Genomic DNA, 15,178 nt, shown 5'->3' on the forward strand with positions numbered 1-15,178 from the left:
GCAACCAACGTGGTAATATAGCACGCAACAGAAATGTGAAAATAGCAGATAATATTCCCAAATACAACAGCAACACAAGACCAACAAATGTTGGTCAGGCGATTAGTCTCACTCCGCTCAACCCATGCAACCATTCATTCCACTATAACTTTTTACTATTGAGAAACTGGAAACTCTTCGTTACGCTGGAATTGAAAGCGACAAGCGAGCTTCCACGGCGCAGAAGCTACACAAGCAACAACAAGAACCTTCCGCTGAAGCAACCAGAACGAACCCCATTGAGAAGTTGCTCAGTCGATTCCAGTACGTGGTTTGGATCGATACCCTATCGTTCACCGGACGGTTATTCTCATTCTTAGCCTGAGTTAGTTGTTCAGTGAATAGTTTCGTTTAAACCCAGCTCATTCGATTATTTCTAGTTTTGTAGTATCCTTCAATCGCCAAGATGCCGAACTACCACAAGCCCGAGAGCAAAACTGTCCAGGAGCTCAAGGACATGGCCAACCGGCTGAGAATCCACTCCATCACTTCTACCCAGGCTTCGAAATCCGGGTGAGATTTTTATCCCTCATGTAACTAATGTTTTCACTTGTAGGGGCTGATTACCAACCCAACATTACTATAAGATTATAACAGTAGTCCTAAGAGGAAATTTCCATATTGCAAGTGCAACTTACAGGTCCACGTGCTTCTCTGTAAGGTTAGAATGCTAGCGGGAGAGCCCCACGGGAGCATTGCCTGTGGTAGTAGCAGTAACTTTCGGTGAATGTGACCTTAATTTGACCTCTACTTACGTGATAAGTAACGAACATAAATCATTAACGTTAGTTGCACCGTCGTAAGCTTTCCTTGCCGATAAATTGGTCTGCTCACACTAGTAGCTCGAAGCAAGGCGTTGGGACTGTGCAGTCTCTCTTGACATTGGAATAGTGAACGGGTGCGTGAACACCGTCCACGATCTAAGATCGTTAAGATAGAGCTAAGAAACTAGGCCGAATTCTATAATATGATCAATTCTATGATCACATTTAAGTGGGGTGGGCTGCATACATACCATACCATACGAAATGGAAAGGCTTATTTGGACTCGTTTTGGAATTAAACGACCGGCAACCGGCATACCCCTCTTATCTCATCTCGTTACCCATGTGTTCGTGTTTGTATCTAAATTGTGCGCTGTCACTGAATACATATGGAAAAAAATCTAATTTGCATACTCTCCCCGAAGTTTATTATTGTGAGAGGATTGTTTTTGACAATGCAACCTCTGTACGACCGGCAATTATACGAATATCGCTGGTTACAGAAGCTTTGGAAGGCGGAATGCATTTGAACTCGTACCTAGCAACTATCGTCGAAAATACTATCAACCAATTCGTTTAATGGCACTGATAGCAGCAGCACACATTCAATGCCAGTCGTGTTTATGCCAATCAGAAAAATACCGAATAACCCATATCAGCGAATACGTAATACTTTAATTTGAAAACACGACATTGACACTGCCGATATCTGCGGTACACAATAATTCTTTTTCATCAATGGACGATATGTGAGTTGTTTGGGCCTCAATGAGGGACCTTGTGTATATTATGCAAAATTTTATCATTGCACAAAGATGCTAACATATTATAGAGGATTACACTTTGAACCGGGACACGACTAGCGTGAAGACATATCAAATATAATCCATAATTTGTAAACAATTGAAAAGCTTCATGCAATCAAAAAAGACCTGCCAAGTTCCGAATGAAATCTCACTGAGGGCCATACAACTTTCATATTCATAATACCCCAACTTTTTTGCATATATCCTATTACCTGCATCGTGTGTGTGTCTGAGGTGGTGGAGAGCCAAAGCCTCTGAGCACTCAGACCATAGTGGCTCATCGGCACCAAAAATCTGATATCTGATGCGCCCTAGACGGAACACTCACATAGAAAATGTTCCTTGGATTCCGCTTCCTCATTACAGGATGGGCACGCATAATTTTGGAAAATTCCTATTCTGAACCTATGCCCAGCTATTGAATTATGGCCAGTCAGGATGCCCACAATTCACTGACAGCAGACGACTCATAACTTCGACACCCATAAGGAGATGGAGTCGAAATTCCTAGCGATGGGTTCGTTGATCACAAAGGACCAGGCGCAATGCCTTGCTGGAACATCTTAAGGAGAAGGAATCACCCAAGATTGTTTAGGTTGCGCCGGCATGCGAGTTTGTGGCTTCCAGGAATTGCCGAAATTGCCACTGATTCAAATTCCCGTTTTTACTGGACAAAGTAAAGAATGCAGTATCTGCTGGGATACTTACAAGGGGCTGCAGAAGATGCGGTGGCCCACCTTCAGTTGAGTAGCACCACTAACTGTCCTGGAGGAATGGTTTGCAAACACTCGACAAAGCTTCAGAATATCTAGACGCCATAATTGATATAAAAAAGCTGGACTACAAATCCGCAAATGACGTGATGTCAGTGTATATCACAATGTCTTGCTGGATTGCAGAATCTGGGGTTCGCAACTAAGGATTGGAATCGCATTGCAGACTGCATCGTCATGCGAAAATTCGATAAGGAGACTACGTATTTTTGAAGAATCCATTGAGAATATAAGAGATTTTCTGACGGTGGACAAGCTTTGTGCATTCCTTTTGAAGAGGTACCAGCTACTGGCTTCAATTAAAGGACAACCTTCTAACAATCAAACCTTAAAGTGAAGACATCAAAAACCTGCTCCTACAGCAAAGGGGAACATTTGCTGTGTGCTTGCGATGCTTTTAAGTAACTTTCCATCAAAGAAAGGTGTTGTTTCGCCAAACAGGAGAAATTGGGCCGAAATTGTCTAACGCATATCGATCCCAGGAAATGCAACAGCAAAATACGCCTGCAGCTAGCTGATCTCAACTTTAATAAAAAGATAAGGATTGACATGATCCTAGGAGCGGAAGTCTTCGAAGAAATAATTGGACGAGGTTTGAAAAAGGGCAAGCCGTTCCTAGCTCAAGAGATAAAACTGAGTTAGATACTGTCAGGCAAGGTGCCGCTTCGCAACACTAGGGTCAACGCTTTCATATTCAACAACTCCATGGCAGATTTCCAGACCCAGAGTAATTCCACCGTATTGATTCTAGAAACAGAGTTCAATCGGTTTCTACATTCCTGAACGACTTTTGAAGTGATCAAAGTACTACTCAATGCCGTCAATGCAGCTTGACTATGCTACAGATTGTGATGTGCCTGCCCTTCAACCGCTCGTCAATCATCCAGCTTGCCGCGCTTAGGATCGCATACACTTCAGCCTGAAAAACAGTTATGTATTGCCCTAAGGGAAAACCCACTTCTCGTTTTTATTTGAGAGGCACATTCCTGCTCCAAAACCCTGTCCTGTTTTCGAGCCATCGGTGTAGAAGACGTCAGTATAACCAGACACGTATTTTTCTGGTTCGTCCCAGTTTTCTCTTCGTTTCAAGATAACATCATATCTTCTACCAAACAAATATGTGGGGATTCGAAAATCAGAAGACTGGATTCAGTTCTCGCAATGATGCTTCCAATGCTTTTTGCCCCCCACGTCCATTGTTTCCCCATCTAATCGAATTAGTCTATAAGCTGTGGGAGCTCGTTTCATCTTTACCTCTACATGATTGTTCCAAAGAAGCTTCTTGTCTAGAATAACACCTTCTTAAGGGCAGCCTTCCGTCGTTTCCGTTGTTAGGTAGCGATTAACACCCGCTTCAGCACACAACAATCTCTGCGTTAACATAACATAGATCCACTTTATTAAAGCTTCGTCAACACTCTCTGCCGGCATCACAGAGCTTTTGGAAGGGCACACAATCAAAACCCCCTTCAATGTCCACGCATCTTCCCATCGCTTACTCACCTTTCAGAATTCCACCCTCTATCTTTGAAACCAAAGAATGAAGAGCAGACTCACAGGACCTTCCACGTTGGTACGCATGTTGGTTTTCATTTAGTGGGTGCGACCTTAGCGCCTTCTTGCGAATGTGACGCTCAACCAGTCCCTCCAGGCATTTCAGCGAAAATGGCGTTAAGTTGGTTTGCCTGAACTTCTTTGGATTTGAATAGTCATCTTTACCAGGCTTAGGTATGAAGACTACTTTCACCTTCTGCCAAACGTAAGGCACGTAGCCCAGAGCAAAACATCCTCGAAAAATATTTCTAAGAAGTTGTTCTAAGTGCTCTATACCCTCATTTAGCATCGCTGGGTGCGTTACTTGTGTCAGTACTGTTTGATATTGAATTCTCAACTCTGGCCTGATGGTGAATTACTTCCTTCAACATATTCAGTAGATGTGATGTTTAGTATGCCTTCTCAGTAATAAAAAAAATATACTATGACATATGGTAATCAAAAAAGTTGTAAATCCTTGGGTACATTTACTTTACAGTAGAAGCAGAAGCTCCCACTTTGTAATGCATAATACATTTTTTGGTGCCTTGTTCATTACGTTTAATCCCAGTCCGTTTTTTTAAGAGACGAACTGGGATTAAAGACAATGAACTTCTTTTTTTTAACCTTCTGGCATAATTTGGATACAGTCGTAAGCCTTTTAAATCACCATCCATGGCATCAAACTACCGTTGTTTCGGCCGATCTTTTGGTCGTTTACCAGCGACTTCGATGTTCAGACCAATCTTGACAAGTGAATTCTCGTTAGCGCGAATTACGTGACCATACCATCGAAGACGCCTCTCGCAATTTTTTGCCGATCAATGCAACTTCATATCGATCGCGGGTATCCTCGTTTCGAAAGTGATCATGACGTATCATGCCACTAGTCCAACGCAACATCGTCTCCGTTACCGGAAAACACCGTTCATTGTCGTTTATAGTTGGCCAACATTCAGAACAATAAAGGGCGACAGGACCGACAACATTGCGACTTGAGACGTTCGTTGATGCGTCGATCAAAAAGAATGTCAGTTGCGGACCGTCATTTCATCCAGGTTGGACTAATCCGGGAAGCAATTTCATTACGCACTTCTCCATTAGCTGATAGCATTGACCCTAGATATTTAAATCGCTTAGTTCTGAACAGGTCACTGCTATTGACAGTGAAAGTACCTGTTTCCTGTCGTAAAAAACACAGATTTATTCAAATCAAAGGAAAGAAATCCCAAAACCTATCGTTTGGTGGCTCAGAACCCGGACGCTGAAAATGGCCTTTCCGATTTACAAAGTGACCCTAGGCTTTCATAGGATTCAGGTTATCCTGACGTATGATTTGCCAAAGCCCAAGTGGCGGCTGCGTGTGACATGGCGGTGGAAGGTCTCAAATCAAGGGGTCAACAAATCTTTTTGAGTAGATTCTTACATGGTTAGTGACCTTTTATATTTCTTTAAAGATGCTAGAATCAGATTATAATACACACAGTTTCAGTTTCTTCGCTGGACGGCATTCCCTGCCATCCCCGTTCTTCTTTCATGCATTGACCTATCATTACCCCTCGGCGCTTAAATGATTCGCAATTGTTATTAGAGTTGCGGAGAATTACCTGATCCAAATGGGGTCTCATGAGCAGCCTCTATGCGTTCGTGCATCTAGTTGCTGCCGGCTTTCTGGTCTGGGCTGGGAGTCTTTCAGATGGAGGATGCAGATAATCTTTTATTTCACCCGAAGGGTGTCCCTTTCTGGACAAGTTGCTCCAGATCATTTTACTATGAGACGTACAGGAAAACATGATATGCTTAAAGCAGTGTATAGGACGCTGGATGTTTCATGTGGTAGTGTTCATAACAAGAACAAGTAGACGGCGCTTCCTTAATGAACTCCGACCGAGACACGTAGTGGTTTTGATACATCCGCCACGCTTCGAACTTTACTTTTCGGATCCTGATAGAGTTGCACCCAGCGCACGAATTCTTCTCGTACTAATTGCTGTCGTAGAGCATACCAGATGAATTCGGGTGGCACATGGTTAAACACTTTCTCTAGATCCAGAAATGCAATGTAAAGAGGGCGATGATTCTCACGGTGTTTCTCCATGCATAATCGCACAGTGTGTATTGCGTCAGTAGTTCCGCAGTTCTTGACAAATCCGTCTTGATTTGATTTGTTATTTCGCGAATACGATTGTCAAAAATGCGTTCAAAAATCTTCATGGCATGGGAAAGTAACCGGATCGGACGGTAATTTGAACATTCTGCTGGATTACCTTTCTTTCTCCATATTGGAACTGTGGTACTTTCTGGCCAGTTAGATGGTGTTCTACCTTCCTAAATAACCCACATCAATGATTGTGAACAAATTCTTTAGTTGAAATTTGCTGGACATATTCTCGCCATCTACCCTTCGCGGCTCGACGGCCAGTAAGCAAAGCACCGTTCTTGTCATTAACGTAACATAGTGTTTAATGCCCTTTGTGTGTTCGTTTCGGTTTTTGCCAAGTCGATACAGATCTCTCTGACCATCCCGAGTGTCCCAGTTTATCGTAAACATTTTTGTAATGGAACGCTCGGGTTGCATCGACCGGTTTCTTTCTTTCCCGGTTGGCATTCTTATAAATTTGCAAATTGGCCAACGTTTTATTGTCAAGAAACTTGTGGTAGAGGCGTTTCTTTTCACGGTCTTCATTTGAACATTTGAACATTTGTGGATCGTGCTTTAATTTGGTTCCACGATTCTTCTTCTTCTTCTTATAATGGTTGGTAATCGCGTAACATCATTTCTTCTCCCTTCTCACGAAATCACCAGCATTTAGTGCGCGGGGGGCCAATGCATTCCTTCCCCGGTTTTTTCGGTGGCTTGATTCATAGGACGGCAATCAACGGGCGATGTTGAGGTGCAATGGTCTCATCTGGAACGGCTTTGCAATCCGTGACGGTGAAAAAATGGTGTTCCGAGTTCCTCGGTCTTTCCAATTAGGGTGCCAATATTTAGCGTACATACATGTATTTGTTTTGCTCGGACTAACTTATGTCCTCACGCCGTCCATACATCAAGAACCTCTACTCATTTCTCAACAGGACCGGGGCTCGACCTGGCACGTTGACTTAGTTCCGATCATGTTGTTTCTAACGTCATTGAATGCATTTTCTTGGTCGGCCTGTCGCGGGACCTGTCACCAAGAGAGGTCAGGTAGAATTTAATATAGTGGAATAACTCCAAATATACTTTACTTATCTCTTTCCCTGATATTAGCATTTTATTTTTGTTTTACTGAGGATGGTACAAATTACGTTATCGAACTTGAGAAATGAAACTAGCTGATCTTGGAAGCGGTTTGTTGCAGTAGCGCCTATTTTCGAATATGTAGCGTTCGTCGACCTCCTTTTTATCCTCGGATCACTCATTTCGGTCTATTCTTGCACATGGTGACCGCTCATGAGCTGGTTTCTCACTTCACGAACTTCCGGAAATAGAAAAAATCCAGGTATCTGGTGGAGAAAAACTTCGTTCCTGTCGGTGCTCGTGGACTACGCAGTAGTATTAATCATACCAAGTTCTGATGGTAAATAAGAACTCCGGCTTTTCTTTCTTTCTTTTGAGGCTTTGAAACCTTGTAAGGCTGCTTGTAAGACACTGTTTTCTAAATTACCACCTGAAGAGAAATGGAGTGATGGGCCCGGTTATTTAAGCTAATCCTCGTATTAGCACGGTTATCAAGGATGGGTTAACTTCTCACCAATCAACATTTATGAGCATGCAATTTGCTAATTATTCTCTGAACAAAGGCCGATCAACCCAAGCTTTTTATGGTGACAATAAATGCAGATTAGAATTCTGTTAACGTTTTGCAAATGTCTAGGATTCTGGTATTTTCCTATCACCTCTTTTCTCCTTGATAACAACGGAGCAAAGTGTTAGTCTTGCTTTTCTAGGAACGACTTATGAAGAAATGTTATTTCTGTTTTGGGAACTCCAGAACCATCCATCAGAATATTTGAGGTAGAAGAATTGGAAAATTGTACCCGGTGTGAAAAATGTGCGTTCCTTCTTCGCCTGATTGATCTATCTTTGTTAAAGTTGCTCTATCCCAAGCACGCAAGAGCATCCCGGGACTAGAAGGAATCTCAGATCATTATAACTAGGTATTCGCGTTGTCCGTATTACCTTTAGTATTCAACGTTATTGTTGAAAACAATTATTTCAAAGACCCGTTCTCAGAAACAACCAAACCTAAAACATCTGGAAAAAATCATTGTGTGCCGTATACATGGTATCCAGTTCGCAAACGAATTTCCGTTACGATATCTGCTCATATAAAGAATAATAGTATATTATTATATTTCGAAAATTGACTGCCAACCCACTTTAAGTTCATCTGTAAAACTGCAGTAAGATAGACTTTGATAGGAAGTATCATACTGGAAAGTTTGGTGGAAATCCTATTATAATTACCAAAGTTGTAGTAGGTCAAACTTGGCCCTTTCGCCTCAAGAGATATAATGTGAGTACCATGCCGAATTGAATATCGGTCCTATTCAATATGTATACATTACGAGTGATACATAAATGAAACCATCGTGTTGCCAAATATTCTTACATAAAGAAGCAACAAAACCTCTCATATCTGTAGCGCCGCCTTGTTAATATCACATCACGAAATGCTGCCGCCAGCCGACAGTAATATCTCCAGAATCATTTTTTACAGAAGAATTGATTGTTTCTATTGATGTCCACAGTTCAGTTTTAAAGTAAATAAAATAATTAAAATAATGAACAAACAAATACCCTTTCAGACATCCAACATCATGCTCATCGATAGCCGAAATCATGTCGGTGTTGTTCTTCAACACCATGCGTTATAAACTTTCTGAACCAAGAGACCCATCCAGCGACAGACTTATCCTATCAAAGGGACATTCAGCACCAATCCTATATGCGGCTTGGGCTGAAGCTGGTCTGTTCCCAGTTTCAGAATTACAAAATCTACGCAAAATCGATAGCGATTTAGAAGGACACCCAACACCACGTCTGAACTTCATTGATGTCGGAACTGGATCTCTCGGACAAGGTGTTGCTGTTGGTTGCGGTATGGCTTACGTTGGCAAGCATTACGATAAAGCCGACTACAGGTAAGTTGAAAGGCAACAATTTCACACACAAAAATAAAAATGAAAATTTACAGAACCTACGTAATTGTTGGTGATGGAGAATCGGCAGAAGGTTCCATTTGGGAATCCCTCCACTTTGCTGGACATTACAAATTGGACAACCTTTGCGTTATCTTCGACGTTAACCGATTGGGTCAGTCAGAGCCAACATCATTGCAACACAGACTGGATATTTACAAGGCCCGTTTGGATGCATTTGGTTTTAATGCCATTGTTGTTGATGGTCACGATGTAGAAGAGTTATGTAAAGCCTTTTTCGAAGCTGCAAATACAAAATCACAACCAACAGCAATTATTGCAAAAACCTTCAAAGGCAAATTCTTCCCAAATATCGAAGATCTTGACAACTGGCATGGAAAGCCACTAGGTGATAAGGCAGCCGAAACTATTGCTTATTTGGAAGGGCTCATTAAGAATAAAACGCTTTCTTTGAAACCACAAGCCCCTAAAGGAGCTGTTCAACAGAATAACATCACCAACATACACTTAGCTACACCACCGGAATATAAACTAGGCGAAACTGTAGCAACACGTCTCGCTTATGGTACTGCTTTGGCGAAAATCGCTGTGAATAACTCACACGTAATTGCTTTGGACGGAGATACCAAGAACTCCACCTTTTCGGATAAGTTGAAGAAAGCTTTCCCAGAACGTTATATTGAATGTTTCATTGCTGAACAGAATTTGGTTGGTGTAACCATTGGAGCTGCCTGCCGCGATCGCACAGTTGCTTTCGCTTCCACTTTCGCAACCTTCTTCACAAGAGCCTTCGATCAAATCCGAATGGGCGCAATCTCGCAAACAAATGCTAACTTTGTAGGCTCTCATTGTGGCGTCAGTATTGGTGAAGATGGACCCAGCCAGATGGGTTTGGAGGATATTGCTATGTTCCGTGCAGTTCCGGGAAGTACCATTTTCTATCCATCCGATGCAGTTAGTTGCGAACGTTCAGTTGAATTGGCAGCCAATACAAAAGGAATTTGCTTCATCAGAACTTCACGACCCAATACTGCTGTTATCTACAATAATAATGAGAAGTTTGAAATTGGCAAAGGCAAATTGGTTAAGAAATCAGATAAGGATCAAGTTCTTCTCATTGGTGCTGGCATCACTCTTTATGAAGCTTTAACTGCCGCTGCTGAACTTGAAAAGAGCGGGGTATCGGCCCGTGTTTTCGATCCATTCACTATTAAGCCCTTGGATCGCGCTGCTATTGTTCAAAATGCACAAGAATGTGGAGGACGAATTGTTGTTGTTGAGGACCACTACAAGTAAGTTATCAATTGATTCATTGACTAAACATGTTGGTATTTGTATATAATGCCTCAACTTTAACTTCTTACAGAGAGGGCGGTTTGGGTGAAGCAGTGATGGCAGCTGTGGCTGATCAACGCAATATTGTCGTTAAGCACTTGGCTGTACCAAAAGTTCCACGATCTGGACCACCGACTGTTCTTATTGATATGTTCGGCATTTCGTCACGTCATATCATCTCGAATGTTGCTGAAATTCTAAAATTATAAGAAGCGGGGGCAAGACATTGTGAGAAGATTAACTTCTAAATGGGGAAAATGTTCAAATGTCAACTATTTTTCAAGGTCGAATGCATACATCATTTGAACCTCATTAGCGCGTAAGGGCAAAATTTTCATTTTTCTACGATACGTTTTGAAAATACTTTTGTGATTTTATTTCTATTTTCTATCGTTCAGAATCATTATGTGGAAACATTTACAATGTTGTTCGTTATTGGAAATAGACAATGATGGTTGATAAGGAAGGTTTTGTTTCAATTGATAGTTTTTCTAGATATTATGCTAATACAGTGGACGCCGCTTATAAGATCCATAAATGTAAGGCTTAGTCTCTTAGTAGACTCAGAACTGTTTTGCTGCGCTAGCATGAAAGAACAGGGAAAGGAACTACTCATCGCAAAGAATAAGCAGTCCCGTTGTTGTGTGGTTAACGCCTCACCTACCGGCAAACCCTTATTTAGTTGCTCCTTGAGTCAAGCGTAGGAGCTCTCGCCCAGAAACTCGCGACCGAGTCCTCATTCAGGCCCACGAGCGCGTACTAGCACATGTAGTGACGCCCTTTAACGCAAACTGGGTTTCCAGTTGGAGAAATCAAACCTTCGGGTTTCGTCGCCAGAATGGTGGCACCCTTACTGCCACGGAAGCAAGAGGCTCAGGAGACCCCGCAGCCTCTTTCCTATCATGAGAGATATTTTTTTAAACATATCAAAGCTAAAGAAATTGCCAGTCGAGCGCCGCTGCGGAACGAAACCACTCCAGTTGTTCTCCCTATACTTTACAATGAATTTTCTTCAAAATTAATAAGTTAAATTTGGTATGTGGTTCCATCAATAAAGTCTAAGGGGAAACGGAACAAACAATAATATTTTTTCTTCAACTTGGCTAATTGTTGATCACCGCGGACCAAGCCAACCAACTCACAGGCATCGCTTGTATGACTCAGTCGGTTTTGACGGTGCAGTTACGCCAGATATTTTCAGAGTGGAACGTACTCCAGGAACCAGCGGAGTTTTTTCAGATCTCTCAACGAATTCCTACGGTCTTCAGACAGTACAGCTTTTGTCAGCGGAAGCAAACAAGTATTGAGATGAACCTACCCCGCGGCTTGAGTGGATCACCGTCGAAGGCCCCCGCCATACTCTTATGCCGTGCATGAACTTTGAGGATATTTTCGAAGAGGAGGTTCGACAAACTATAGACAGCACGAAGAACTGGGGGGCTCTTGGATCGACTGCCGAATTTCTGGCATAAAAAGTTTACATGGTCGGTTGGCACATAGCGTAAATGAAGTCATTAGTCGGCCCAAGGAATTTCCACCCTTCCTCACTGCAGAGATGTCTTGTCCCCAAAAAAGGGCACGGGGCAGGAACCCTCTAGAAGTTCACAACGTCCATTATTATCGAAACAAACAACATTCTGTCCGAAGGAGGAATACTGAGTTGGGTCAAGGAGTTGCTTCTTGCAAACAAATCTTCTTAGCTGCTATATCGATTACGTCAACGTTTTCAACAGCGTCTCGCTCATCTGGCTAATCGATATCCTACATTTGTATTGCATTGGTCCCGAACTAATAAAGCTTTTGGCGACAGTCATGAAACCTTATCAATGTGTTCATCTGATCGTACCTCAGAGCTCATCCACATACGGAGGGGATTCGTTAAATTCTCAGGTTCGGTTTTGCACTGAACTCCCTTTCATGACCATTGAATGATGCTAGAGGGCAAGGTTTTCCAAGTGCGAGCTGACACACTTAATGTATGTAGATAACATCAAGCTGCACGCTGGTACTGACGACCACCTAGGAGTCCATTGGAAATAGTAGACATGTTTAACTGTGATATTAGGATTAGACAAATATCGATTCCAACCCGTCCTCGAAGGTCATTACGAGCTGCATGCTCGACATAGCTTTGGTAACCTGCACATCAAAGTTATGACCGGGGCAGATTTCTACAAATACCGCGGAATTCTGCACGGAACCCATGCTGAAATCGTATCTCTCGCCTTCCCTTCACAGACTTATGCATTCAGAATATTTTAGTGGATGAAGACCGATCTGGATACTACTATGTCCAAATTCCGAATACATCATCCAAACTCTGCTGTGGAGCGGATGAAAGTGCCTCGCAGAATCGGAGGCACGGCGTCGTTGACATTGCGCCACAATATCATTACCAAATTAACTCGCTACGCGCTTATTTTTACAGCAAGGAGTCTATTGAACGGAAATAAGTGAAAAAAGGTAAACTATAAGTCACAGGTTCGGAAAATCAAAAAAATTTGGCGTTTTTATAGAATGGTTTTCATTATCATCAGAACTCCAGAAACCCCGGTTTTGCGCCGAGGTCCACCAATTCGATATCACTAAAAGCTGTCTGGTGTCCTGACGTACGCCATCACTCCATTTCAGGCATTCAGGCCTCGTCTTCTTTTTCTACCATAGATGTTACCATTATAAGTTGGATCATCCTCATCCATCTATTGAGCCGGATTTTATCCACAACCTGACGGTCGTTATAGTTTTCGTCGTTATGTAGGCTATGGAATCGTCCATCCTCATGTAGATTCTCATGTAAATTCTTCGGAGGATTCTTCTCTCGAACGCGGCCAAGGGTTCGCATTTTTTTTTGCTCAGAACCCAGGTCTCCGAGGAATACTTAAGGAGTGGCAATTATACAATAAGAGCTTTGACCCTACGGTGAGAAATTTCGAGCGAAACAGTTTTTGTAAGCTGTGCTCTGTTGGCAACCAACAACCGTGCGGGGATTTCATCGTCATACCTGTTATCGGTTGTGATGTTCGACCCTAGATAGGAGAAATTTTCAACGGTCTCAAAGTTGTAGTCTCCTATCTTTATTGTGTTCGTTTGACCAGTGCGATTCGATGTTATTCGTCCTTTGGTTTTGGCGCTGACGAAAATTGTATATCTCGGGTTGTTTTTTCCATAATGTCAATATCATCAGCATGGGCTAGTAGTTGGGTTGACTTGAAGACGATGGTGTCTCTCGTGTTTACATCTGCATCGCGAATCACTTTCTCCAGGGCCAAGTTGAAGAGGACGCACGGTAGGGCAACCCCTTGTCTTAGACCGTTGTTGTTGTTGAATGGTCTTGAGAGTGATCCTGCTGCTTTTATCTGGCCTCGCATATTGGCCAGGGTCAGCCTAGTTAGTCTTGTTAATTTCGTCGGGATACCGAATTCTCTCATGGCCGTGTACAATTTTACTGTGGCTATGCTGTCATAGGCGGCTTTAAAGTCGATGAAAAGATGGTGCAACTAATGTCCATATTCCAACAGATGTTCCGTTGCTTGTCGCAAAGGGAAAATCTGATCTGTTACTGATTTGCCTAGAGTGAAGTCTCTTTGGTATGGACCAATGATGTGCTGGGCGTATGGGGCTATCCTACCTAGCAAGATAACGGAGAATATCTTATAGATGGTATCCAGCAACGTTATACCTCTATAATTGCTGCTTTAAGTGATATCCCCTTTTTATGTATGGGACAGATAATGCCTCGTTGCAAATCGTCAGGCATTGATTCTCTGTCCCACACCCCACCCATCAGTTGATGAAATCACTTGGTGTAGTTGGACGCCTCCATATTTAACCAATTTGACGGTAATTCCATCGACTCTTGGCGATTTATGTTTTTAAGCCGCTGGATTGCACGGACTGTTTCTTCTATGATTGGTGGTGGCAGTATTTTTCCGTCTTCTTCAGTTGGCGTGACCTCCAACGCGCTGATATTTTGGTTGTTAAGCAGTTCATTAAAATATTCAACCCATTGTTCCAATATCGTCGAAAATCAGATTTTCCTCTTTGTCTCGGCAGGATGAGCATTGAGGTGTATAAGGTTTCATCCTGCTGACTTGTTGGTAAAACTTGCGCGCCTGGTGCGGTTGCTCCCTGTTTTTTGGAGTTCACAGACTTGTTGATTCTTCCAGGATGGTTTTAGTTCCTTTTATATTGCGATCTTTTGTACCTAAATCCTTTATGATCTATATCCTGGAACTTTCACACGGTCTGGTTCAAACTATACAGAAATATACCGCGGTCGATGTTGCTGGGAGTTCTCGACGGATTCTCCCATTATCCTTCTACCGGCCACCAACTCCAGAGTCTCTGTATATTTTAAGTAGGTAAGATGATCTGATCTTAAATGGCACTTAGTGCTAGTATTAAGTAAAATCCGGCATCTGCCCAGATTGTGACAACTCACAAATAATAATCGTCGACTCGACAATCCAACTGGATTGGAGTCTTGGAGCTCTTCATTGAAGAGACTACAGGTCAATGTGGTCACCATTGCGCTCGCTCGTGATTATTACCCTAATTTCACTCAGGTACTCATTCACAGCTGACTCGATTGGTATCCGACATTAAGTGACGATACAAATCCCTCTGTCACCAGTAAGATTCGAACCGCGACCTTTTGTTACGATAGTCGAGCGCTTTGACTGAGCCATCCGAATTTATTAGATGGACAAAATATTTTGATACAAATTATTGCTGTTGCAATGGCAAATTAAATGTTCATTTTTTTCATTGTTAATCAATT

At 42.4% G+C, this 15,178-nt stretch overlaps 1 protein-coding gene across 1 annotated transcript; it reads left to right on the forward strand.

Moving 5' to 3' along the window:
• Positions 1–220: 220 nt before the first annotated feature.
• LOC119659268 (transketolase-like protein 2) lies at positions 221–10,770 on the forward strand. The gene is made up of 5 exons (XM_038067268.1): positions 221–364; positions 420–552; positions 8,710–9,045; positions 9,099–10,355; positions 10,430–10,770. The coding sequence occupies exons 2-5, from the start codon at positions 446–448 to the stop codon at positions 10,605–10,607; spliced, it is 1,878 nt and encodes a 625-aa protein (XP_037923196.1). The 5' UTR covers positions 221–364; positions 420–445; the 3' UTR covers positions 10,608–10,770.
• The last annotated feature ends 4,408 nt before the right edge of the window (positions 10,771–15,178 follow it).

Source organism: Hermetia illucens, chromosome 6 (genome assembly GCF_905115235.1).
Source record: "Hermetia illucens chromosome 6, iHerIll2.2.curated.20191125, whole genome shotgun sequence".
NCBI lineage: Eukaryota > Metazoa > Arthropoda > Insecta > Diptera > Stratiomyidae > Hermetia > Hermetia illucens.